The sequence below is a fragment of the Antennarius striatus genome, chromosome 7 (assembly GCF_040054535.1).
Source record: "Antennarius striatus isolate MH-2024 chromosome 7, ASM4005453v1, whole genome shotgun sequence".
Lineage (NCBI taxonomy): Eukaryota > Metazoa > Chordata > Actinopteri > Lophiiformes > Antennariidae > Antennarius > Antennarius striatus.
This window is the reverse complement of record NC_090782.1, coordinates 25,397,134-25,424,105: the sequence shown is the minus strand read 5'-3', so window position 1 is coordinate 25,424,105 and position 26,972 is coordinate 25,397,134. Positions and strand designations below refer to the sequence as shown.

At 43.9% G+C, this 26,972-nt stretch overlaps 3 protein-coding genes across 9 annotated transcripts; 1 reads left to right on the top strand and 2 right to left on the bottom strand.

The window, feature by feature from the left end:
* Window positions 1-9: 9 nt before the first annotated feature.
* LOC137598574 (GDP-L-fucose synthase-like) lies at window positions 10-14,956 on the bottom strand. Of its 4 annotated transcripts, none has more exons than XM_068318875.1 (12): window positions 14,816-14,956; window positions 9,791-9,895; window positions 7,063-7,121; window positions 4,412-4,566; window positions 4,205-4,319; window positions 3,986-4,114; window positions 3,737-3,810; window positions 3,530-3,663; window positions 1,139-1,270; window positions 774-853; window positions 504-603; window positions 10-429 (listed from the first exon to the last, which is right to left on the bottom strand). In XM_068318875.1, the coding sequence occupies exons 2-12, from the start codon at window positions 9,837-9,839 to the stop codon at window positions 374-376; spliced, it is 1,083 nt and encodes a 360-aa protein (XP_068174976.1). In that variant the 5' UTR covers window positions 9,840-9,895; window positions 14,816-14,956; the 3' UTR covers window positions 10-373. The 4 variants fall into 4 exon arrangements, with proteins under 4 accessions (XP_068174976.1, XP_068174975.1, XP_068174978.1 ...); XM_068318874.1 differs by lacking the exon at window positions 14,816-14,956 and adding an exon at window positions 10,007-10,135; XM_068318877.1 differs by lacking the exon at window positions 9,791-9,895 and having other exon boundaries at window positions 14,816-14,895.
* LOC137598575 (GDP-L-fucose synthase-like) lies at window positions 13,792-21,201 on the top strand. 3 transcript variants are annotated; one of them, XM_068318880.1, is made up of 10 exons: window positions 13,792-13,873; window positions 14,965-15,119; window positions 15,214-15,328; window positions 15,419-15,547; window positions 15,619-15,692; window positions 15,766-15,899; window positions 19,002-19,133; window positions 19,216-19,295; window positions 19,466-19,565; window positions 19,640-21,198. In XM_068318880.1, the coding sequence occupies exons 2-10, from the start codon at window positions 14,965-14,967 to the stop codon at window positions 19,693-19,695; spliced, it is 975 nt and encodes a 324-aa protein (XP_068174981.1). In that variant the 5' UTR covers window positions 13,792-13,873; the 3' UTR covers window positions 19,696-21,198. The 3 variants fall into 3 exon arrangements, with proteins under 3 accessions (XP_068174981.1, XP_068174980.1, XP_068174982.1); XM_068318879.1 differs by having other exon boundaries at window positions 13,869-14,000; XM_068318881.1 differs by lacking the exon at window positions 13,792-13,873 and having other exon boundaries at window positions 14,822-15,119; window positions 19,640-19,722; window positions 20,255-21,201.
* A 1,124-nt stretch (window positions 21,202-22,325) lies between these two features.
* On the bottom strand, window positions 22,326-26,889 carry LOC137599331 (inner centromere protein-like). Of its 2 annotated transcripts, none has more exons than XM_068320186.1 (3): window positions 26,815-26,889; window positions 25,458-25,666; window positions 22,326-23,211 (listed from the first exon to the last, which is right to left on the bottom strand). In XM_068320186.1, the coding sequence occupies exon 3, from the start codon at window positions 23,034-23,036 to the stop codon at window positions 22,335-22,337; it is 702 nt and encodes a 233-aa protein (XP_068176287.1). In that variant the 5' UTR covers window positions 23,037-23,211; window positions 25,458-25,666; window positions 26,815-26,889; the 3' UTR covers window positions 22,326-22,334. The 2 variants fall into 2 exon arrangements, with proteins under 2 accessions (XP_068176287.1, XP_068176288.1); XM_068320187.1 differs by having other exon boundaries at window positions 26,678-26,850.
* Window positions 26,890-26,972: the final 83 nt, after the last annotated feature.

Below are 26,972 nucleotides of genomic sequence, written 5' to 3'. Positions count from 1 at the left end.
GCGATGGTCTGGTTTGTTATCAGTGAAGATTTCATTTTATTGAAGTCCGTAAGTGTTTTTAGAATTTTAAACCATCCCAATTGTCTTCAGTAGTTTGGCATTAGTTCAGATTCAAAACTTAAATGTTTTATACCAACGTCCTTACTTTTTGCTAATCAAGTCAAAACTCTGTTCATTCCACCGGAGAAAATTCAACCTAAGTCATTTAAAATTAAAATTAAAACCACATCAGCAGAAAATAATCCTGTAACATAAAACGAGCGTCCGGACGGGAACGTCCAGCCTCAGCTCAATCATCTCCCTTTCAAAGCCTCTTCCTCCACCAACGGGTCCCGGATCAACACACATCCTACCAGCTGGACAGGTACACGTGTCATTTGCGGGCGATGTCGTAGTTGGCGGTGAACCAATCACAGGTTTCCTTCATGGCTGAGAGTGAGAACAATCTGTTAGAATCATCTAAGCTGCCGTGGACACAAACACACAGGAACTAGTCGGCCCACCTTGTTTGAAGGGTGTGAAGGTGAAGTCTGGCCGGTAGCGCCGCAGCTTCGTGTTGCTAGCTGTCTTTTTGAACTGGCCGTCTAATTTGCTGGTGTCAAACTGGATGTCAAAGGTCAAGGAAGCGACAACAAATTCTCCGTGATTCTGGATTCATACAATATCCCATGCTAATGTAAATAGATTCTTGCTACAAGGGTAGACGGTTCCTTCAGTCATAGCCTAAAACTAAACCCGTTCAACAATCGACACTGAACAGGATTAAAGGATACGACCACTTCTCCTTTAAAGTCCATGGCCTCCACCACCACCTCTGCTGCTTCCTCGATGCTTATTTCATCTTCCTCCCCGACTGGAACCAACCGACAGAACACACTTGTCTTTAAAAAACGGGTTATGTTACAAAAACGTTTTTTTTAGTCTGATGTGGTGCGTGGCTCAAAATACGAACGTATAAGCAAAACGGCATTTTATGAACATTTAGACACCAGTTAGCGGTAATTCGCATCTACGAATGTTCGTAAGTTGGACGTTAGTGTCATGGAGAGCACCTGGTACATCCACCAGGCCTGAAACGGCCTGTTCGGGACCACGGATTTGTAGGAGTGGAATACAGGACCTTTAAAAGAGGACTTACCAGAGAGGATTATGGGATCGGTTTCTTTATACTCTTTCAGGACCCACAGAATGAGACGAGCCAGGTCCAAAGAGTAGATGAACTGTCTTCTGGCACTCCCGGAGCCCCAGACCACCAGGGGTTTCCCCTCCTCTAATCACACACACACACACACACACACACACACACCACGATTTTATACTTTAATTCTTTATTCTGGACAGCCTCCACTCTGCTACTGCAAGCCAGCCGTACTGGACTGGCGATCGATACGGGACCTCATCCTCGCTGAGATCCAGAGAAGTGAGGCAGCCGACTGAAGAAACAACAGAAGGCGAAGCTAACAGCTAAAGCCCATCCCTCCGTCATCATGGGGAATGTGAATACTCTGCCCAACAAGTTGGAAAAACTGACGACGCTGACGGACAAAGTACACCAGTGGACTCCTGTGCCCCCACAGAGTAGATTGGATGCCTGTCGACAGCATGGGGCTCAACAACCCAATCCCCAGACAAAGAGTCTAGCTCTAGGGACATGGAATGTCACCTCACTAGCGGTAAAGGAGCCATAGCTTGTGAGGGAGTTTGAGAGATACCGACCAGATACAGTATAGTCAAGCTCATATCCACACACAGCTTGGGCTCTGGAACCCAAACCCTTGAGAGGGGCTGGATTCTCCACTTTTCTGATTATTGCCCAAGGTGAGAGGCGGCGGGCTGGTGTGGGCTTGCTTATAGCCCCACAGCTCAGCATTCACATGTTGGAGTTCACCCCAAACGAAAGGGTCGCGTCCCTGCACCTTCGGGTTGGTGACAGGTGTCTCACTGTTGTTTCGGCATACAGGCCAAACAGCAGTGCAGAATACCCGGCCTTCTTGGAGTTCCTGGGAGGGGTGCTGAATAGGGCTCAGACTGGGGACTCCATTGTTCTCCTTGGGGACTTAAATGCTCACATGGGCAATGACAGTGAGACCTGGAAAGGGATGATTGGGACGAACGGCCTCCCAGATCTGAACACGAGTGGTGGTCTGTTATTGGACTTTCGTGCTGGTCATAGTTTGTCTGTAACAAACACCTTGTTTAACCACAGGGATGTCCACATGGTACCAGGACTTCCTAGGCCGGAGGTCGATGATTGACTTTGTAGACCATGTTGTCCACCTCCATTGTGGAAGCGGCTCCTCGGAGCTGTCGTCGCAAGGTCTCCAGTGCCTGTCCAGGTGGTAACCCCCGAACCCAGTGGTTTACACCGGAAGTAAGGAATGCAGTCAAGCTGAAGAAGGAGTCCTATCAAATCTTGTTGAGTTGTAGGACTCCGGAGGCAGCTGACAGGTACAGGCAGGTCTTGTGTACTGCAGCCCAAGGAGTCACAGAGGAAAAAACTTGGGTCTGGGAGGAGTTCGGGGCGGTCATGGAGGAGGACTATCAGTCAGCTTAGAAAAATTCTGGCAAACCATTCAGCACCTCAGCCGGGGAAAGCAGTGCACAGCCAACACTGTTTACAATAGAGGCGGAGAGCTGCTGACCTCGACTGAGGATATTGTCAGGCGGTGGAAAGAATACTTTGAGGATCTTACACAGAAGAAGCAGAGACTGAGGTCTCAGAGGTGGACACGTCCATCATCCAAGCTGAAGTCCCCGAGGTGGTTGCCAAAGTCCTTGGTGACAAGGCACCAGGGGGTGGTTGAGATTCACCCTGAGTATCACAAGTCTCCACATGTGCAGGGGCTGTCATGGTTGAGGCTTCTTCAGTTCAAGTTTAATCTTCACTAGAACTAAAGAAGACACTTGAATGAGAAGTGAAATGTCTTCAAGAAACTTTCTGAAAGTCCAGTGGATTGACTTAAACCGCTTTGAATAGATGTTCAGGAAAGGGAAAGAACTTGTCTTGGCCTTGTCTCCTCCGGAGGAATTTCTTGTTATCAGCTTGCTGACTGATAACATAGAAGGTGTCAGAATAGGGGAAAAAGATGGTGTAAATTGCAAGGGACATAAGCCAACTCAGTCATCTCTGTAGTCCAGCCAGGCTCCCCACTTCCCCACTTCCCCATGCAGAGCAGTGTGCTCCCTCGAGATTTAATCAGTCTTGTGGTTTAGTTCCCCCTAGGTGTTATCCATCTTGTGGTTAATTACCACAGTCTGTGTACTCACTGTGGAGCCCATCACAGGGAGTCAGCTTTTGGACTCCTTGATTTGCTGCCATATTCCAACTTTCTGTTACACCTTGATCCAGCTACCCTCCAGTCCCTAGGCCAATACCTAGTGGACTGAACTACTGTGACCCATGTTTGATGTATGAGACCACATGATATAATTTAGTTCTGGATAACTACAGTATACAACTGTCTGATTGTCTTTCTGTCTTTCTATCATCAACAAGGTAACCACTCCACAGTTGTAGAATGTGACTTACTTTTAGCACAGTGAACTTTGTGTATGAGGCCTGGCAGCACGTGACCATTGGCAATATTAAAGTTGTCGTGGGGGCCAAACACGTTGGTGGGAATCACAGCGGTGTAGCAATGCCCAGTCTGCTGGGAGTACGCCCTGTGTAGCAAACACAGCTTTACAGACTACACACCTTCAACTGAAGGTGTGAATCTGTCCACCCAGCTCCCACCTGTTCTGGACATCGATCATTCTCTTTGCGTAGGAGTAGCCAAAGTTGGAGTCGTGAGGCGGGCCGTTATGGATCTTGTACACAAAGTACAGACATGTTAGAGATCCTATTATGCAAAACACATTTTTTCTGGTCTCTACATATATATATATATATATATATACAGTATATAGTGGTCCTCTCTAACCCGACATACTCAGACGATATGAAAAACAGGACAGCAAACCGCACACACACAGAGGACGTTACCATGGTCTCATCGATAGGGTAGGTGGTCTTATCGGGAAAGATGCAGGTGGACAGACAGGAAACAACCTTGACCACACCCACTTTGTAGGCTGCCTGAAGCACATTGTCGTTGATGTAGATGTTGTTTCTCTGGAGAGGACGGACACGTCAGCAGGAACACAAACACATCTGACCATAACATCTGTGCTGGGGTACACCTGGAGGAAAACATCCTCATACCCAAAAGTCCAGGTTGTTTTCCATGTTGTGGAAAAGCCCCCCCACCATGGCAGCCAGGTGAATGACGTGTGTCGGGGTGTGTTTTAAAAACACAGACAGCGTCTCGTCCATTTTCCTGGTCACAGTAACGCAGAGGGAGAACAATGATCAGTCTTCACATCAGAACGAGTTTCTAACCAGCAGCGCGTTCAGGAAGTGGGTTCTCACTGGAGGTTGGCGTCTTTCGACGACAGGAACACCCATTCTGCATCTTTGACTCCTCCCTCCTCACTGATCACCTGCTGTATGGCCCGGCCCACCAAGCCAGAACCTCCTGTCACCAACACCTTCATGGGACGGGGGTCTTTGTCAGGACAGCTCATCTAGAACAGCACATAGAGACACATCCAGTGACATCCCATCCCAGTGTCAGACGTCTGGTAATCATCCCTCTCAGTTAGGCCTAGTACGGTAATTATAATGGATTTGACTTATATCACGCTCACATGGTTACACTATTCACTCACTCTTCATTCATACTTGGTGGGGGTAAACACATTCACACACCAGCGAGTCCCTCATTAGAGGCAAAGAGGGTAATGTGTCTTGCCCAAGGACACAACGACAGATGACTGGGGGAACAGGATCCGAAACGCCAACCCTATAATAACTGGAAGACCTGTTCTACCACTGAACCACTGCCGCCCCAGTAGACCTAGATTTATTTTTATTTTTTATTTCTTTAGTTTATTTTTTTCGGGACATGTTAATATAGCAGACTTCACACCTTCATCATATTTACAACATTAACAACAATAGGCTTGTGAAATTCCCATCCCCCAGATGACATCAGGTCAAAGCTCACTGACGGCAGCTAATTATCTTTCAAATCATTTTTCGGTCAGTCTGCCTCCCTGTTCCAGTGGAACTGCATACCAAAGTCAAAAGCCGAGAAAACTATTTTTGACTTTCCTACCCCCAGGTTTCCTCCACAAACCTGTTTTCTTAACATTCAGTCCGTGTGTCATCAATATGAGCAAGTCAAATACCTGCTTTACCTACTAAAGAAGTAAGCACCTCGAAAATAGAGAATCATAAAAAAGGACTCATTTACAACACTGACTTTTATCAAAAAATTATCAAAAAATAAAAAAAAGTCAAACTTTCTTTATTTGTCATTATACACACACAGGGACGGTACAACGAAATTTCAAGGCCAGATGGATGGTTGGTCCAGAGCCGCTGCACCCTGGGCGCGCCGCCACTATGGTCCAACATGACCTAATATTCTCTTGATGCGTATTTTTCCTGATAATGGGGGGAATCCGGAGAACCCGGAGGAAACCCATTCAGACACGGAGAGAACATGCAAACTCTTCACAGAAAGGCCATGTTGGAAATGATGGGGTTTGAACCCCTGACCTTTTTGCCGTGAGGCAGCAGTGCTAACCAGTACGCCACCGTGCCGTCCGAAAATTATCAAACTAACTTCTGCCAGATTTCATTGTTTTAGTGGTAAAATACCAAAATACCATATTGAAAGTTCATATCAGTGGTTATTGGATTTAGTCTTCCTGGAAATGACACTTAGAGAATGTCAGTGGGTCAGAACTGGACAAGCATGTTTAACCGGTCAGGTGATGAACCAGTCCAGACAGAGTGGACTGTTTTAGGGCATCAGGACGATGCCGATGGGACATGCAGAAGCGGAGGGCGACGGGTGGGACAGCTACAGGTGGTTTCTTCACCTGCAGCCATCAGGAGGGGAAACTGTGAGGCTGTTTCAAAGGGGGCAGACAGTCGACCCGGGTGTCCAGCCGACCTGGGTGTTGAGTTCTTACTTAACTTCTGAGTCAAAAATGATTCTTCCAGAATGTTCAATCTGGACAAAACGATCAGAGGAAGTAAAGCAGGAACTCATCATGTTCATTAAATAGACGTAGCTCTGAAGTCCACATTTAATGAAAAATATCTGACAGCTGTCAGACGGACGATCACTTATTCGAGAAAATTAGTATAAAACGTCTATTTCCATTTTATTTCCATTCTGTCCTGTGTCCATTTTTAATACATTATCAAATTATGGGGAAAAAATACTCGATGAAAAAAAGACACCAAAGTAACAAGAGTAGGATCCGCCTCATCAGGATGCATTTAGAGATCAAACCTCATCTCGTTCAGTTAGAAGAAATGTTACCCAGAAAACATTTCACATCGAGTTCATTACTCAGATTTCATTTCTGTCCTGTATTTACAATAAACAGCTGCTCGATTCTTGTTTTGACTTTCCTGCGATGCTTATATTGGGTAAAATACACACTTCACTTGATCAATACATTATATTAACAAACAAACTAGAAGACAAACTCTCTAAACTAACAGCCAGCATGTTAACTTACCTCTACCCGCAGGTAAATGAGGGTTCGGCCGATGTCAGACAGAGAAGCTAACGCTATTAGCCAAAGCTGTAGCCGCTAACAGCGGTTTAAGCTTCTCGAACACCGTTTAGTTTACGAATATTCTCCTCAGTGTCGCGTTAGTTCACTAAAACAACTCTAAGTTCCACAGACGCGTTCGGTAGTTCAGCAGCACTAGTTACCTAAAGGAACAGACTAGTTTGATGCACTTCCGGTGAGCGCCTTCAAAATAAACAATACAAATATAATTACGTATTCGATACCTGAGTTGCTTGCATTGGAATTCTGAACGTTTTCAAGTATTATAGAAAATTATTAAGGTAATTTAAATGAAAGAGAATTTTTAAGGTGTGATATACACCAAACGATATTTATTTTACAACCTCGAACCTTTACGTTCACACGCAAAATGCCGGACTTCCGGATTGTCACATAACGGCCCCGGATACGCTAGCTACGTACCGGACTGACCCCGCCTCTCGCCTTTATCCAGCTGTGATTGGCTCCAGCAGACCCGTGACCTGCAAGGCGGAAAAACTCGTCTTCAGTAGAATGAATAGATGGATCTGCTTCAGCAGCGGATAGAACATCTGACAGGTTGCCTCATCATGAAGGTGGAATGCCATGGATCCAAAACTAAGCATTGTGTTTGCAATGCGAGACATTTTGTCCTGAAATGATTCCGTTATTATTATTTTAATCTCAAGTCAAAGTCAGCTTTATTGTCAAGTGTACCATATATACACGACATACAGCACAGATGAAATTGCAGTCCTCTCTGACCCACGGTAAACAGACAGGACAACAGGCAGTACAACAGGCAGTACAACAGACAGTACAACAGACAGTACAACAGGCAGTACAACAGACAGTACAACAGACAGTACAACACAGACAGGACAACACAGACAGTGCATCAGACAGTACAGTACAAAGTATGAGACAAAACACAAGGGATGGTAAACATCTGTTCTTATATCTTAATTCCTTGTTCTCAATATGAATGCCAGTCATTGGGAAATCTGTGGTGAACCAAAAAAATTATACAGTAAAATAACAATCAAGTTTATGTCATTTCACTCGACTGTGGTCTGTTCACCACAAATGTTGGACTCTTCAAAAAAAAACCCATTAAAGAACATAATATTGTTAGACTATGAGCATTAACTTTAACAACAGCAGAGATGGAACTCGAACACACACTTCATCAGCCTTCATCTCTTTACACAGAAGCTCTAAACAGACACAACTCCCGCTCATCACTAACGAACTCCCATTCCCTTTTCCCAAGTCTTGTGAACTTCCCACAGCCCAACACATGAGCCGCCCAACGCTCAGGGCAAAGACACCATAACAGTCTACAGTACTGGGCATCGCAATATCATGTTACTGTACAATAAATGCGAATAAAATGAGAATAAAAACATGTTTTAAAATATGTACGTATAGTTCCAGTATCTACCATTAAGCGTGACTCACAATTCAAGGGACTGTTTAAATCCAGATTAGTTCACTGTAAACTTTGATGCTCATAATTTAATCCTTAAGGAGATGAAGAATAAAAGACTTCAAGGAACTCTCCACCAGTTTTTAAGATCATCAACAAAAGTCAGAGTCAACTGTTGATGATCCGCTGTACACTATTGTAGCATGTAGCTTAGCTTTAAAGTCAGCTGTTGATGGTGACGATCCACTGTACGCTACTGTAGCATGTAGCTTAACCTTAGAGTGAAGGAAGAGGACGAGGAGTTATTGTGGGTCAGAATCAGAGTTGTCATCAGTGACATGGTCACTACCACTATCTTCACTATTCATCCATGATAAACAGTAAAGTATCCAATGATGTAGGAAGCCTGACGCTCTGAGATGCTAACAGAGACAACAACAAACAACAACAACAGGGAGACGAGCGTTGGAGCTGCGACAACTCAGCGGTGCTGCCCTGCGGAGGTTGTGGCAGAAAAGAGAACTGCAGGATAATAATCAGATATGGTGAAACACATTTGTTTGTATCTCTGAATTTTCATGAGTCAAATGTTCATATCTTGAGGACTACCTGTATATAGAGCAAAAGCTTACCCCACGTAAACTTATCTCAATTCAAACAATCGAATGAATCACGAGTGACGCTTAACGGTAGATATTGGAACTATACATGCTAATTTTAATATAATCATATTATTCTGATTTATTGTACAGTAACATGATATTATGCGCTATTAATGGCTTTCTGGTGATTTTACTCGTCCACTATTTGTGGCCAACAGACATAAAGTTGAGTAAAACAACAGAACCTTGATTTTTGGTGACACAGAGCTCCAACAAACTGATCAAACTCAGCTCTGTGACATAACCACAGGAGTGATTTATTTAGCCCCGCCTCTCCCCAGGTAAGTGGGCGTGTAACAGACGGAGCTCATTAGCATTTAGAGCAGCAGGCACAGAAACCGCCTGTTAGAAACAGACTAATAGACGCCTGGAATTTGGAACAAAATATTTTGATGTCTAGTGGCGTTCGATGACATCAGGCGATCAAGTTGCTGATCGCAGTTGATAATAGTTTGAATCACTTCCTTCTCAGGTCTGTGGATGATTTTCTTGTGGATTTGCGTCAGACTGATGAGTCAAAGTGTTTGTTGTGGTCCAACCCCAGACTGTCTACAATCTAATTGCTTTCCATGCAGTCTGTGCGTCAGTAAAGAGATCCAAACCTGTTTTTCTTACTGAACAGGACAGTGAACCGTTTAAATGATTAACGCACAAAAGGGATTTGTTTGTATGACTGAGTTTAATGAAACTCAGTCAACTAAAGAAGAAACTCATGTTCATTAAATACAGACGTTGCTTTGAAGTCAACATTTAATGACTATCACTACCATCAGACTGACAGTCACTTATTAGAAGAAATTATGAAACTATTTAGATTTTACTTCCATTCTGTTCTGTGTCCATTTTTAATATATCATCAAATTATTAGAAAAATATCTGATGAAAAATGACACATAAGAAGAAAGAGTGCGATCATTAGTTAATTAAATACTGTAGTTGACACTTGGGAGAGCTGTCTCACACCAGACAGGCACAAGGAAGGTGTGAAATCACGGGGTTAAAGGGTGTGATAGGGGAACCGATATTTAAAGGGACTGTGTTGGTTGTCGTGACACGCTTTGTGAATGAAGACTGAACTCACCTGTACCCTTGCCTCGTTCCTGCGAACCTCCACAATACTCAGGTTTCATCTCTCTGGTATTTTACAGTAAGCAGCTGTTTAATCCTCTATCATTTGCTTGCGACGCTGCAAATAAGTAAAAAAAATAGATTTTGATCAATATACTCAAATGACTCGCAGAACAAAAGAAAAGAAAAAAAAACACTCTCTGAACTAACAGCCAGCATGTTGACTTACCTGTACCTGCAGGTAAATTAGGGTTCGGCTAAATTCCTGGATATTCACCTCAGTGTCGCGTTAGTTCACTAAAACAATTCTAAGTCCCACAGACGCGTTCAGTAGTTCAGCAGCACTAGTTACCTAAAGGAAGACTAGTTTGATGCACTTCCGGTACGCGCCTTCAAAATAAAATATAAAGTTTTCGATACCCGCGTTATTTTCATCGGGATTCTGAACTTTTTAAGTATTATACAAAAATATTAATGTAACATAAATGAAAGATAAGGATTCAAAGAGATGATTATTCACAGATCGCTATTTTATCTTACAACCTCAAATTTTACATTCACACGTCACATTGTGGACTTCCGGGAAAAGAAGGTTTCAACCCAAACAATCATTTATTGATGATTTGTGAAGCTATACATTTCTTATTTCGGGTCAACCGTAAAAAGCATCATCAATAAAGTCATTCGTGACTTAGTACATGTGGGAACCTAAACAGGCAGGCAGACAACAGAGCTGCATCAGATCACGTTGTGTTGGGTCCAGTTAGGATGTGATGAATGTTTGACTGGAGGATTAGACTCTCCTTGTACAGGGTAATGAGAAAGTGGACAGCTTACCCAAAGAAAGTTTAAATAAGCAAGTTGTAGAGCACCTCCCTTTAGGAAGAGTGGAACTGAGAGGAATAATTAAAGTGGCAAGTGGATTGGCAGAAAGGGGAGGCACTACTTTTCTATTCAATCTCTAGTCAATAGGAAATGTCATTATAGTTCTCTATCCCGAAGGGACTCTGTTAAATTATGTAGGTTGAGGATGGGTCATTGTGGTTTAAATCATTCATTTAATTCATTCATCTTCCAACCCGCTTAATCCGCTAACGCAGGTCGCGGGGAGCCGGTGCCTATCCCGGCAGTCTCAGGGCGTGAGGCAGGGGACACTCCGGGCACGACGCCAGTGTACCGCGGTTTAAATCAGTCTCTATTTATTATAGGAGAGCATGACACAGGTGTGTTTTCTGTTCGCTGGTTGGGAGCTGCGCTCACCTGCCTGCAGGTACTTCATGGTAGAATGTTACTCACTGCCATTTGATTTTCTAAATGCCTGGGGTTTTTTTTTTTTCATTTTACCAGGATAGTTGTCATTTCTTGGAGGACACAGACTTCAGCAATGAAATCTGTCAATGATTTACTTCATTGAGACCTGAACTGCCAGGATGCACGGATAAATGACTAAAATACACATTTTTATTGACTATTTTATGTATACGTATTGGGATATGTTGGTCAAATTGCTGGTTTGTTTGGTAGCGACAGAACGTGAACCACGACGGTGTGGTGGGACAGCTGAGTGGACCAAAAAGTAGGCCCACACCTTTTAGTTACGTTCAGAGTTTGTTTTTGTTAAATTGTTTTACTGAGGCTGAAATCTAACGTGGTTGTTTTTTCTTAAAGGGACCGGGCCAGCCACTGTTTTTTTAGGAAGAATTTGTACTTTTAATTTCTTTCTTTTCTGTTCTTTGTTGCTCTCCTGAATTTTATCTTTTTTAAAAGGTGCTGTCGATGCTGGTGGTTCTCCTCTCTAATTGTCTTTGATATGTAGGATACTCACTGTACAAGGCCGGACCTACGCTGATGCCTGCATCTTGTAGGGGGATTGTACTGGTGGGACACATCATTGGTGTGTACTTTTAACCATTTCAACACGGTGTGATATTCAATAGTTTTTATTCGATTTTAAGTGTGGAGGTTTTTTTATTGCATGTTTTGTGTTGGTGTTGGGCTTGTGTTTTTACCTTTGTCTCACCAGGGGCCTCCGTAGCAGGGGTCTCGCATCTGCGGGACCGGCCTTCCTAGACCAAGGAGAATCCACCAGCCTTCCATGAGAATGATTTAAGGGAACTTGTTTTTAACTGGTTTAATGCGATGTCTGGGGGGGTTACAGCAATAAATTTTGAATATTTACCTGCCTCTTTTCAATTGTCCCTTAGCAGGAAAATATACAGTATTGTCAGCCACGCCACACTAAAGAAAAGTTTTATGGGTCCTCCTGCCCATTCTCAGGAGGTAGCGTTGTTGGACCAAGGGGAGGTTGCCTCCTCCCCAGGTACCACATACATTTTCTACTTTAATTACTGCATGATCTTCCTCTGTGGGCTCTGTCTAGTTTGATGTCTTCCCATCTAGTAACAAACACGATATTACACATTTACATGAAAGATTAAGGGAATTTAAGGAATAAAATATATCAGCGCAAGTCTTTCTTGGACATCAACTTCAAAACTCAAATGTTCCTGGTACCAGGACCAGACGACCCGGTACCACCGACACGTGTGTGTGTGTGTGTGTGTGTGTGTGTGTGTGTGTGTTGGGGATGAGGGGGGATATTTCTTCTGTAAACTTTTTGTATTGTTATGTAAAGCACTTTGGGCTACTCTTCATAAATAAAGTTTGATTGATTGATTGATTGATTGATGGTTCAACTGGAGTACATGAACAGCACCCTGGAACTCCTGCTGTGCTACCTGAACAGCATGCAGAGCCAGGTGGAGGACAGGCTCCACACCATCCAGGCCTACCTGGGCTGTGCAGGTGAGTCTACCACATAAATCCACCAGAGGGCAGCAGAGACCCGGACACGTTGAGACGGGCAGATGTCTGGTTCTTCTGCTGTGGGCGATCATGATGGGGTTTCTATTTTTTGGACAGACACGACACTTGTGTTTTATATCAATATATTTGGCAAATCAGCACAAAAATCAACAGAAGGTTGGGCTCAGTGCGATGTGAGTGTCTGATCAGCCTTCCGATGCTGCACAGCTGATTTGTTGAGTCATAAATGGAGCTTCTCGCTGTTGAATGAACTTCTTGAGAAGAAAGGTGTGTCGGAGATCAGATCTTCTCCCCCGAACATGAAGGATTACAGCTGAAACATGGCAACCCTTGGACTACGGCTCAAGAATGTGTTTTTCCTGAACCCTTCAGGCAGGTGATGCATACCTCAGCTAATCACAGTGTCATCAATAAATCACTATAAATGATTGTTAGTCGTTCCGGTTCTATTAATGTGTCATGCATAATTGGCGCAATGGGTGGCGCTGTGTTCTGTGTGAAGTTTGTATGTTTTCCCTGTCTGTGTGGGTTTTTTCTGCGTTCTCAGGTTTCCTCCCACTCCCACCTCCCAAAAACACACACTTCAGGTGGATCGGTCGGTTCCACGTTGTCTGCAGGCGTGAGTGTTGCTCTGCGACACGCTGGCAAGGTGTTTGGAGCGTCTCCCTGCCTATGTCCATTAGGATGGGCTCTAGCAACCCCTGTGACCCACGGAAGCAGGAAAAAGGGTTTAGAAAATTAATGACTAAATTAATCTTTATCCTGAGCTTTTCCTGTTAAGAGCATTCACTAGGAGAAGGATGGATGGATGGATGGATGGATGGATGGATAAGGTCTCACATTGCAAACATTATGATAGTTTTGGGTTCGTTATATTTCCCCGTTACGAAGTTTCTTCCAGTTAATTCTCAGGTGTTTCTCGGCTGTTCAATCAGAGCAGAAAGATTCTCTGGTCGTCAGGTGACAACCCGGAAGTCCACAACGTGACGTGTTAATGTAAAAGTTTGAGGTTGTAAGAGAAATAGCGATCAGTGAATAATCATCCCTTTTCTTTTTTTATATTACTTAAAACATTTGTTTAATACCATAGAAAGTTCACAATCCAAACGCAAATATCCCGGGTATCGAACATTTAATTATAATATTTTATTTTGAAGGCGCTCACCGGAAGTGCATCAAACTAGTCTTCCTTTAGGTAACTAGTGCTGCTGAACTACTGAACGCGTCTGTGGGACTTGGAATTGTTTTAGTGAACTAACGCGACACTGAGGTGAATATTCGTAAAGTTAAAAGGTGTTTGTGGAGCTTAACCCGCTGTTAGCTGCTGCTAGCTGACATTAGCTTTGGCTAATAGCGTTAGCTTCTCTGGCCGAACCCTCATTTACCTGCGGGGACAGGTAAGTTAACATGCTGGCTGTATGTTCACAGAGTTTGTCTTCTAGTTTGTTTTGGGAGTTAATAAAATATATTGATCAAATAAATTCTATTTTTAATCATTTACAATATTGCAGGTAAACGATAGAGAATTAAACGTGTTTTAGCTTGATAAAATCAAAGTATGATATTTTGGTATTTTACAATTTCGGGCTGAAACAACGTAATTAAATCTGGGAAAGGTAGTTCAATTAGTTTGATTAAGGTGAGTAAAGTAAATGAGTAACATTAATGATTAATTATCCATTTATTCTATATATAAAACTTAACATAAAGAGTAAGTAAACTAGTGTTTGGTAATTATTTCTCTGCTGTGACAATGCTTCTTGGAGATTAATCTTATATCATTGATGGTTAAACTTTGACCTCAACCCCATCAAACACTTGTAGGATCAGCTTTGGGGTGCTGTTTGCACCAATGACCAACACAACCACAGACGCCGGTTGTAGAATGGGATCCGACCCCACAGCAGTGTGTGACCGGCTGGAGTGTTGTCAAATCAATCAACTGGCAATATTTATCTCGAAGAAGCATTGTTACAACAGAGAAATAATTACCAAACACTGATTTCTTTACTCTTTATGTTAGGTTTATACACACATCCTTTTCATGAATGACGTCTTGTTCAGCAAGAAAAGCAGGTTTCGATTGGTTCCAACTGATGACGCACGGATTAAATGGAAACATTTCGATTCACTGCTTAGTTTGAGCCAACATTTCACTCCGGTATGCAGTTCCACAATAAGAGTCATCCACCGAACAATGAGGCAGGCTGACCTGAAATGGTTCGAACTAGTCTGAGCTGCGATCAGCAGTTTGAGCTTCTGTCTGATGTCATCAACGTCTGCTGGGTCCACCTGAGAGGTTTGGTTCCAGACGTCTCGACGCTGGGATGTCATTGGATGTGTCTCTATGTGCTGTTCTAGATGAGCTGTCCTGAAAAAGACCATCGTCCCATGAAGGTGTTGGTGACAGGAAGTTCTGGCTTGGTGGGCCGGGCCATACAGCAGGTGCTCAGTGAGGAGGGAGGAGTCAAAGATGCAGAATGGGTGTTCCTGTCGTCGGAAGACGCCAACCTCCAGTGAGAACCCACTTCCTGAACGCGCTGCTGGTTAGAAACTCGTTCTGATGTGAAGATTCTGATCATTGTTCTCCTTCTGCGTTACTGTGACCAGGAAAATGGACGAGACGCTGTCTGTGTTTTTAAAACACACCCCGACACACGTCATTCACCTGGCTGCCATGGTGGGGGGGCTTTTCCACAACATGGAAAACAACCTGGACTTTTGGGTATGAGGATGTTTTCCTCCAGGTGTACCCCAGCACAGATGTTATGGTCAGATGTGTTTGTGTTCCTGCTGACGTGTCCGTCCTCTCCAGAGAAACAACATCTACATCAACGACAATGTGCTTCAGGCAGCCTACAAAGTGGGTGTGGTCAAGGTTGTTTCCTGTCTGTCCAACTGCATCTTTCCCGATAAGACCACCTACCCTATCGATGAGACCATGGTAACGTCCTCTGTGTGTGTGCGGTTTGCTGTCCTGTATGTGCTTTAACATGTTTGTACTTCCTGTACAAGATCCATAATGGCCCGCCTCACGACTCCAACATCGGCTACGCCTACGCAAAGAGAATGATCGATGTCCAGAACAGGTGGGAGCTGGGTGGACAGATTCACACCTTCAGTTGATTCAGGGTGGTCTGTAAAGTTGTGTTTTCCTCTCAGAGTGTACTCCCAGCAGACTGGGCATTGCTACACCGCTGTGATTCCCACCACTGTGTTCGGTCCACACGACAACTTTAACATTGCCACTGGTCACGTGCTGCCAGGCCTCATACACAAAGTTTACAGCGCTAAAAGTAAGTCCCATTCTACGACTGTGTTACTCGGTTCTTGCACAACATCCACCCTACCTACTGTTGCGGTTTTTCACATAACGGAAAGGGACCCCGCTGTGCCAAGGGTATTACTTAGAATACTCTGCTTTCATTCATTTTCTTTTTTCAAAAGTAACATGCATTGGTAGAAACAGCGGAATAGTAGAAACTACAGTTGAAATAGTAGAAGCGGAGGCTGAAACAGCAGCAGCAGAACCGTAGAAGCAGCAGGTAATAAACCTGAGAAAGTTAAGGAATACACTATTTTCACTTATGAGCACAAGCATCACAATAATAACTAGAACAAATGCAGTCACAGACCGCGACACCCCTGACCTACTGTCATAGACCAAAGCACTAGCTTTGATCTATTATCTTACTCACACTGGCCTTCTCCCTCATCTTTCCATCTTATCCGGTTCCTGAGTGTACACCAAAAGTTGAAATTTGACCTTGACCTAGTTTTCTCAAGGTCAAGGTCATGTTCTCATTTTCATCCCCTTTGCTGCCCGAGTACAGTATTTTCTGCACTATAAGGCGCACTGGAATATAAGGCACACCTTTAATGAATTGTTTATTTTATAACTTATTCCGTATATAAGGCGCACCGGATTATAAGGCAAATATAATAAAAAAATTAAAATAGTTTAAAAAAAACTAGCAGCTGTAGGTTGCGCTATCCGTCCACTAGACAGAGCATTCATGACTGTGAGTACCTCTGATCAGCTGTGAACGGCCACTATTGTTATTTCAATGAGGCCATTCTGAGCCTCATCAAGGAAACCAGAGGCCTGTACCATAAAGCTGGATTACGGTTTAGCGAGATAACTTCAGATTTAACCCTGGCTTTTCGGTACCATAAAGGTGGCTTACTTTCTATTGGGCTACGGTGTCTCGGTAACCTATGCTGAACACCTAACCTGCTCCGTAGCAGGATAAGTTCAGGATAAGAGCTCAGCAGGCATAAAAGTCCCACCTACTGACCAATCAGTTCTCTTGGAAAATGGTCTGTTCGTTTTATGAGAACCCGGTGGATCTTGGTGCACAGTAGGGGTGGGCGATACTGGGAATTTTGGTGTCGATCCAATACCAAGTAAATACAGGGTAGTTTCGGCCGATACCGATACGATACCAATACTTTTTGCTTGGAAATGTCATGATCATTGAATAATAATTGGATTATTTCCTGATCTGAAGTTCGAAGCAGATATTTAAGCTCCAAAGTTCGTCTTCGTTTATTAATTAAATATTGTTTCGATCGATCGGTAGTCCAGTCGGAGCTGAGGTGCAGCTATTTGCTGCTGTGTGTCCTCAACAATTTTTAACTAGTTTAAATGTCAGGCTGATAATTTACTGTCAAACATGACGCTGTTTTAGTCCTAGAACTGACTTTAACATCGGTGTCTCACCGCCGTGAATCTCACCGCACATCGCTGCAGACAGAACACACAAGCCTAAAATGTGCCCCCCCCCCCAACGTGTTGTTTCAGCTATCAACTACATTTACAAATCAGTGCAGCACACCAGACACCTTTGTCTAGCAGTGACTGCTCTTGAAATTTCAGAAAAGGCTGGAAGTTCAGCTTTGAGGGGGTTATTTCCGACGCCGCAGTAGTTGTGAAATAGTGAGATCGGTCAGTCACACTTTATTAAAAGAATTTTTGAAAATTCCGTTTTTCCACGTTATGGTAGCCGATCTGCCGTCAGACAGCAGGTCAGTGAGAGCAGCACTTTGGCGACGCCCCTTGACTACCATTGTTAGGGGGCGTAGAGTACCTTCTGCGGGTGCCCCCTGGTGTCGTAAACGCTGCATGACAGCTGGCCAGACTGCCGGCTTCTTTTCAGCTATATTGTTTTTAACCAATATTAATATGAATTTTAATCCATATATAAGGCGCATCGGATTATAAGGCGCACTACCGGTTTGTGGGGAAATTATAGGCTGTTAGGTGCGCCTTATAGTGCGGAAAATGCTGTAATTTGCTTTTTGTTTCATCTTTCTATCTGCAACGGTTGTGAAGATATTTGGTGGACATATGAACGTGCACACGAACACTGACAATTACTATACATCACTGCTTTGAAGTGGGATAAAATAATAATTCATCATCAAGGCGATGCAAAGTTGTAATTAGTCTCTCGACAATAGAAACTACAGCTCCCATGATGCACAGCGGCAAACCAGGAAATGCAGCACATAATTCAAACAAACAAAACAATGTTAAAACTAAGGAAACCAACGATGACGGACACAGATGGGACGGCAGCACCTCCAGTCCTAGTGTTGTCAGTAGCTTCATGTTTAACAGTTTAGGCAGTTCATCAAGTGTTAACTTCGTTTATCAGCCCCTTAACTGTCAGGATTTTACTGGAACAAAGCGACATGATGTCATCAAACACTGACGACACACGAAACAGACCCCTGCTGGAAGACGACATGAAGCATGTAAAAAACAGACAGAAACAAGGAATCACCAGGTCACTGATTGGCTGCAGCAGAAACTGATGAAACCGTTTCCTTATGACTGGTCACATGGCCTCACAGGACACGCCTCATTTAAAGAGAGTGGTAGAGCGCGTGGCAGAGCGGGTCGTTCAATGTTCAGAGATCGGCGGTTCGACTCCCACCCCCGCCCAAAAAAAAGCACCCGGAGGTGAGCTGACATTAGGAGGCGTCAGCTCACCTCCGGAGCACTGCCGAGGCGCCCTTGAGCAAGGCACCATCTCCCTTACAAGTTGCTCATTGGGGTGCCTGCCGCTCTGCCTTCTTTGCATGCATACCCCCCTTGTGTGTGTTTGTGTGTTCAGGGCCTATACACACTAACATATGCATGTGATTTGGTTGGACTAACTAGAGTGTGCTCTTAATTTCCCTTCGGGGATTACTAAACTATAATAAATAAAAAATTTAATTTATTAACTTTTGAGTGGCCTGCAACAAAATGTAGAAATATGTAATTATTAATAACAAAACCACACAAATAGTAAAAGGACACAGAAAACACAACACCTACCTTTAAATATAAGATGTAGTGTGTATGTGTGTGTGTTTGTTAATGTGTGTTAATGTGTGTGTGTGATCAGAGGAGGGGAAGCCCCTGGTGGTCTGGGGCTCCGGCAGTCCCAGAAGACAGTTCATCTACTCTCCGGACGCGGCTCGTCTCATCCTGTGGGTCCTGAAAGAGTATGAGGAGATCCATCCCATAATCCTCTCTGGTGAGTCCTCAAACAGACCAGATCAGTGACACATGCCTTCCTGGAGGTTTACAGTGAAGTGTGTTCTGTCGGTCGGTTCCAGTCGGGGAGGAAGATGAAATGAGCATCGAGGAAGCAGCAGAGGTGGTGGTGGAGGCCATGGACTTTAAAGGAGAAGTGGTCGTATCCTTTAATCCTGTTCAGTGTCGATTGTTGAACGGGTTTAGTTCTAGGCTATGACTGAAGGAACCGTCTACCCTTGTAGCAAGAATCTATTTACATTAGCATGGGATATTGTATGAATCCAGAATCACGGAGAATTTCTTGTCGCTTCCTTGACCTTTGACATCCAGTTTGACACCAGCAAATCAGACGGCCAGTTCAAAAAGACAGCTAGCAACTCAAAGCTGCGGCGCTACCGGCCAGACTTCACCTTCACACCCTTCAAACAAGGTGGGCCGACTGGTTCCTGTGTGTTTGTGTCCACGGCAGCTCAGACGATTCTAACAGATTGTTCTCACTCTCAGCCATGAAGGAAACCTGTGATTGGTTCACCGCCAACTACGACATCGCCCGCAAATGACACGTGAACCTGTCCAGCTGGTAGGATGTGTGTTGATCCATGACCCCTTGGCTCCGTTGGTGTGGGAAGAGGGTTTGAAAGGGAGACATTTGAGCCGAGGCTGGACGTTCCCGTCCGGACGCTCTTTTATGTTACAGGATTATTTTCTGCTGATGTGGTTTTGTGTGAAACGTAAACGGACTGCAGTGAAGCTGAATTCAGGTGGTGGCACGATGGAATCATTTAACTAGTCGTAAACTAAATACCAGGGCTTTGAACCAGAATTTTTTGCCAATCGGTTCGTTCCGAACAGAAAGGGAATTATAACATTTCCGGTTTTGTGTTCCACCAATAAACTGACGTTCCTGAACCGGTTAGAACAAAAAAAAAAAGTTCCTGAACCGGTTAATAACGTTCCTTGTAAATATACAGTAAATATGTAGGTGCTGTATTTTACGCACCATTAGACGCGCTTAAAAGCCTTAAAATGTCTCAGAAACCAACGCTGCTCCTTCTGACATGAAGCGTCTTCTGTGTTCACTGAGTTCACCAATCTGTAGAAATGTTTCTGTGACGTCAGTCAGAGATCCTCCAGACCGACCACTGTCCACCGAGAGGACGTATTACGTCACTACGTACGCCGGCAGCAATGGATCAATCAGAGGACGTGACGCGAGGCTCCGTCCGGCACACCTCCGGTAGGTACCGGTATGGGGGGGATACCGGGACTGGACCGCAGGTATGCTGGTAACCACATCTGATTGGCTGAAGACCCCCGACGATGACGTCAGCGTAGAGACACGCTTACGACACAACACGTAAACTCCAGGCTATCAGTTCCGGTTGTTCCGGTTCACGTAAAGAGACCGGGGGGCTTTTTTCACGCTTCGCCATCTCTCTTGATCTGTGACTCCATGCCCCCCCCCACACCACCGCTTCTGTCAGAAACACGTCAAGCGGCTGAACTCGGAGCTTGTCTTCATCCTGGAGGATCAACGAAAGACCTCCACCTGCTGGACATCGGTGTGAACAGAGGCTTTAAAGTGAAGCTGGGGGTCATGGAGCGATGGATGAGAGACGTGAACACAGGTTTACCAGGACTGGGGGCAGTGCAGAGGAGTTACACCCCCCAACAGGTGGTGGATTGTGGGTCCTGGACTAACGTGTCTGCTCAGACTTCTGTCCGATGTTTCTCTAAAGCCGCATCATTACCGGACAGACCCCCGGAAACCAGCCGGTCAGCGGTGGAGAAACTACCGACAGATTCAATGCAGACCGGAGACGACTTCAGGGATTTACTACACATCAAAAAATAAAAACAGATTTAAAAAATAATGTCGGTGTATTTTTTTAAATTTAAATACGTAGTACAACACAGTCCAACCAGTCACCTTTTTGCTTCTGTTAGCTAGCATGCACCGATAAAGGTGCACCGTGTGTCCGGTTAAAGTACGGAAATAAACTCCGTTATTTAGACTGAGCCTCTTTATACAAGGAGCTGAATGGTGCGCAAAATACGGTAAGTTAAGGGCTTTTAAATTGGCAACTAAAGCAATTAGTTTATATACTATAGACTATAATTATAGATATGCCCCCACCCTCCAGTAAACAACCACAGCACTACACCTCTGCTTTATGACAGTTATATCATGTAGTTCAGGCTTATGCCTCCTACTTAGACACTACATGACATTAGAACAGAATAACTCCCACCATGTCATTTATTGCTGAACAACAGATCTTCATTGTTCTTCTCCCATAGCTCAGTATTACTACAAAGCGCTGGCAGTACGGGAACACACTGCTCTGAAAATGACTGCAGCCACTGAGTTCATGTCTAAATCATACATGTTCAGACTGACACGCTGAGTGTTCACCTGTAATGATTAATGGTGACTGGGAGACCTCCCTGTTCTTACCTGCTGCTGATAGCCACTACTTCCCTCTGCTCTCACCCCTCCAGTGAAGGACAGGAGGTCAAACATCAGGTCATTATTTTCTGTTCCGATTCTGTTCCAGAACATTTAAAAATATAAAGTTTTCGTTTTCGTTCCTGCCAAAATACCAAAAGTTTCCGGTTTTCGTTTTCGTTCAATGAACCGGTTCAAAGCCCTGGTAGATACACAGAAAATCTTTCACCGTTTGACATTACTTGTATTTAAATGATTTTTGGTTGAATTTGCTTTGATTTGGTAAATTAGCACAGAAATAAAGACATTGATGTAAAACATTTAAGAGTTGTGTCTGTCTAGAAAATACAAACGCCACCCTGGCGGAGCGCAGCAGAATAACCAGACGTCACTTTATCTCAACATATCTGAGTCTCTGCTGCCCTCTTGTGGATTTATCTGATGGACTCACCTGCACAGCCCAGGTAGGCCCATACCCCAAAGATTCAGGTGTCACCATCCTCACAAATGTTGGCAGCTGTGATCCTCTCACAGCACCGGTAGAGGAATTAACTTCCAACAGATTGTTTTTATGCATAGAAATAAATATTCCATGATATAAAATACAAAGAATTGTAATACGACATTAGCTACTGAAAACAACCCAACAAACAGGACCTTTGAGAGACTTTTATTATAATTTTTTCAGATTCAGTCCTACATGAGAAAACATTTGGAACATTTCAGCGGTTGAAGGTCCATTCAGTTCCTTCAGATCCAGATTATTCTCTGTTCCTGATCCCAGATCGGGCACCTGGAGAACAGCCTCCTGTACCACTTCTTTCCACTCTTCTTCTTTTGGATCTTGTCCTGAAGTTCTTCCAGCTGGGACGTCAAGGCCTTCTCCTTGTTTTCCCACTCTTGCTCCTTCTGCTTTAGAGTGGTCTTCAGAGCATCCATCTCCTGGTAGAGAGACATTTTCTCCTGCCTCCATTGACCCTGGTGTGTTTCTGACTTCTTCTCCTTCTTCTTCTCCCTCCACGGGTTCTGGTTGGTCTCTGACTCCTGCTCTGTCTTCTTCAGGGTCCTCTCCAGCTCCTCTGTGTGCTTCAGCAGAGACATGTTTTCCTGCTGCCAATACAACCAGCTGGCATCTAAATGAGCCTCAGCCTTATCCAGATCAGCCTCCAGAGCATCCATCTGGTACTGCTGGTCCTCCAGCTGAGCCTCATAGGAGGCCCTCTCCTGCTGTAGATCTTTCTCAAGACCTTCATTCACGGCCTTGATCCTGTCCAGCTGGGCTTGGAGGACGGCGATGCAGGACGTCTGCTCCTCCAGGCTGGTCTGAGCCCTCCTGAACATCTCACTGAGGGTTTCCAGCTGGGCGCCTTCAGAGAGCTGGACCGAGCTTCCCGTCAGCTCCCACCTCAGTTGCTCCTGCAATAGTTTGTCGTTCACGTCTTTGTGGGTCATGTTTGTCTTCTCTTCCTCGTTACTGCTGTCTCTCTGTGGCTCTCAAGAGTGTCTGATGGGCTCTAGAACATCACTGCGTGCTTTGATGTCAGCGCTTCAAAGCAGTGATGTATTGTAATTGTCAGTGTTCGTCCGTTCGTCCGTCGGTCTGTTCGTTCATTCGTCCACCAAATATCTTCACAACCGTTACAGATAGAAAGATGAAACAAAAACCACATGACTCAGGCAGCAAAGGGGATGAAAATGAGATGATGACCTTGACCTTGAGAAAACTAGGTCACGGTCAAATTTAAAGTTTTGTACACTCAGGAACCGGATAAATAGAAAAACGAGGGAAGCCAGTGTGAGTAAGACCGTAGATCAAACCTTGTGCTTTGATCCATGACAGTAGGTCAGAGCACTAGCTTTGATCTTTGACCTATGCAAGTAGGTCAGGGTAACATTTTGAATTCAGGGGTGTCGCGGGATGTTGCAGTCTGTTACTGCCTTGGTTGTAATTATTTTTTTTTAAATTTTCAGCTTCTTTAATTTTTGTTTCATGAATTCTCTATTTAGTGTATTTTTCTTTTTACAGGCATTTTGTAATCCCTTTGTAAACCATGGTTGATTCTTATACATACAATGACATTAATATTCCTAAGAAAGCTTAATCAGCACCATCAATGTCACTCTCATATACATCGTCCCAATTTTGTGCCAATACATTATTCTTTAATGCATTAATAGTTTCCTCTGTCCTCACTCGTCTGTAGTTTAGGTTTCTCTCTGGCTGACTTCTCAGGTGTTTGATATTATAAACTGCAAATGCTGGTAGGTGGTCACTAATATCATTGATTAATAGTCTGTTCACTGTATTATTTTCGGATTCATTGGTGAATATGTTATCAATTAAAGTAGCACTGTGGTATGCTGGGCTTGCACTAGGAGTCTGTGTGATTAAGCCACTGTTGCTCAGTGTAAGAGAATTGAGTAAGCCACAAAAAGCCACATTCTGTGTCCAAGACAGCGGCGAAGCGCGCTGACGAACAATACTTGTCACAGGGGGGGGGGGGGGGGCGTAGGGGGATACCCCCCCACAGGGCGGGTACAGGGGGCCTCCCCCGGGAAATGTTTTAGAAAATGTGGTTGTTTTCCTGCATTCTGAGGACAAAATCTTGTGTTCAGTTTCCCTCCATAAACCCCCTAAAGCCAGCAGCTGGAGCTGAACTCTCTTTATTTCTGTCCTACTTGATGCAGGAATGAATGTGAGATTCAACCATTGAAAACTTCATTCACTCTGAAGATACAGTCAGACTAAATATTACTCAGTGTTTACTGGTAGTTTACTGAGACTAGAAGCCATTTAACTTTGACCACCACCAACACCATTGGTATGACAGAGTTTAGTTTAGTTTAGTTATTTTAATTCAATAACATGATTTCTCATTTCAATTTAAAAAGACATAAAACATCAAGCGAGGTGAAAACACATTTACATCATCGCTGGTTATTCCTGCTGGTCAGAGGGAACAAAAGTCTAAGACTACTAACAAGTATTGATAATATCTTTCATTGACCTTCTGATCGGTCTGTCCCCCCCACCCCCTCTCAGCATTCACCATTTGTTGTTCAATTGGAATTTTAACATAAACTCTACAATATAACACAGGATTCTTAATTTATTTAGATCGATGGTCCTCGCCTTGTCTTACACCAATTCACGGGTTTAGCTTGTAAAAAAAGAATCTTTTTGTTTTTCATTGGACGAGAGGAGGTCATGACCCGAGTGCATATTTAATGATCGGGAGCTTTCGGGTCACTTCGGCTATTTCCGTCGGCATGCGGAAATAGCGGCGGTAGTGAGCGGCGCTAGTGAGCGGCGCTAGTGAGCTGCGCTAGTGAGCGGCGCTAGCGAGCGGCGCTAGCGAGCGGCACTAGCGGGCGAAAAAGTTGTAAGTTTTAGCCTATTTTCCGTAAAAATAAGAACGCCACTGTGGCTACACAGGCCAAAAACCTTGTAGCCAATCTGGAATTTACTTCGCCTATGGCGAAGTGGCGATGTGATTCAGGGATGTGATTCTACCAAGTCTGGTGATGTTTGGATATAAACTCAAATTCTACACAGCCCATCCACTGTGGACCTTCTCCTCCAAGCCCACCAGTAATAATGTAAACTTGGTGAAGTTAAATGGAAAATAACTATATAATACCCATCAGTGGATAAATATAAACATTTAATTTATTTTTTCCATTTTCCATTTTCCTCTTTTTTGATGGCAGGTGAGGCTGTGCCTCAGCACGTCACTGGTCGGTGTACTGAAATGGTCTCATTTCCAGGGTTTTGTAGTCAGCAATCTTTGTATGATCAATAACGCCTTCTGATGGAGATGAACCCGTTCTTTCAGATTGTGTCATCGTTGTGTGTAGTTTAACACATCATACCTCAGAGTCCTGATTTGACGTTCATTCATATTTGTCCACTTCCTTGATGTTCCTGATGACCAGAATTTTGGACTGCAGGAAGGTCGCCTCATGCTGGTCACCAGCCGGTCACACACTGCTGTGGGGTCGCATCCCATTCTTCAACCAGCGTCTGTGGTGGGTCGGTCACTCTGGTACAAACAGCACCCCAAAGCTGATCCCACAAGTGCCTTGAGGTCAAAGTTCAATCATCAATGATATAAGATTCATCTCCAAGAAGCATTGTTATGACAGAAAAATGATTCTTCTTCTCCTTTCGGCTTTTCCCTTCAGGGGTCGCCACTGGACTCATTCCTGATCCTATCCTTCCTGGTCACTCCCAGAGAGAACCTCAGTGTTGTGTATAGATATTTTTAAAAAACTACCCTTCCCATAATGCCTTGTGTTTAGGCGGGGGCTATATAATGTTAGAGTGCCCCCATTCCAGGACCTTTGGTAATGATAGAGATGCAGATTTCCAACCTGGTGTACCTGATGCAGCAGAAAAAATAAATATAATTTTAATGTTTAGCACTTCACTCTCCACCTCCTTGTATGTATACGTGCTCCCCACTCGGACACAACACTCAGCATCTTCATCTCTGCTACCTCCAGCTCTGTCTCCTGTCTTTTCCTCAGGGACACTGTCTCTAGACCAAACAACATTGCTGGTCTCACCACAGTTTTGTACACCTTTCCTTTCATTTTAGCTGAAACTCTTCTATCACACATCACACCTGACACTTTCCTCCACCCGTTCCATCCTGCCTGGACACGCTTCTTCACCTCTTTTCCACACTCTCCATTGCTCTGGACTGTTGACCCTAAGTACTCTAAATCCTCCACCTTCTTGGATGATTTTAACAACACTTTTAACAATAGACAAATGATTAACAAATAATAATTTACTTACTTTTTGAGTTTTCTATACATGATAAATTATAATTAATCATTTAAAAAATTTATTCACCTTAATCAAACTTATTGAACTACTTTTCCCAGGTGTTAACATGTTGTTTCGACCGGAAGTGGTAAAATATCAAAATATCATACTTTGATTTCATCAAGATTAAAGACGTATAATCCTCTGCGATGCTGTAAATGGTTAAAAAATAGATTTTACTCGATCAATATATTTTATTAACTCCCAAAACAAACTAGAAGACAAACTCTGTCAACATACAGCCAGCATGTTAACTTACCTGTCCCCACAGGTAAATGAGGGTTCGGCCGATGTCAGACAGAGAAGCTAACGCTATTAGCCAAAGCTAATGCCAGCTAGCAGCAGCTAACAGCGGGTTAAGCTCCACAAACACCTTTTAACTTTACGAATATTCACCTCAGTGTCGCGTTAGTTCACTAAAACAATTCCAAGTCCCACAGACGCGTTCAGTAGTTCAGCAGCACTAGTTACCTAAAGGAAGACTAGTTTGATGCACTTCCGGTGAGCGCCTTCAAAATAAAATATAATTAAATGTTCGATACCCGGGATATTTG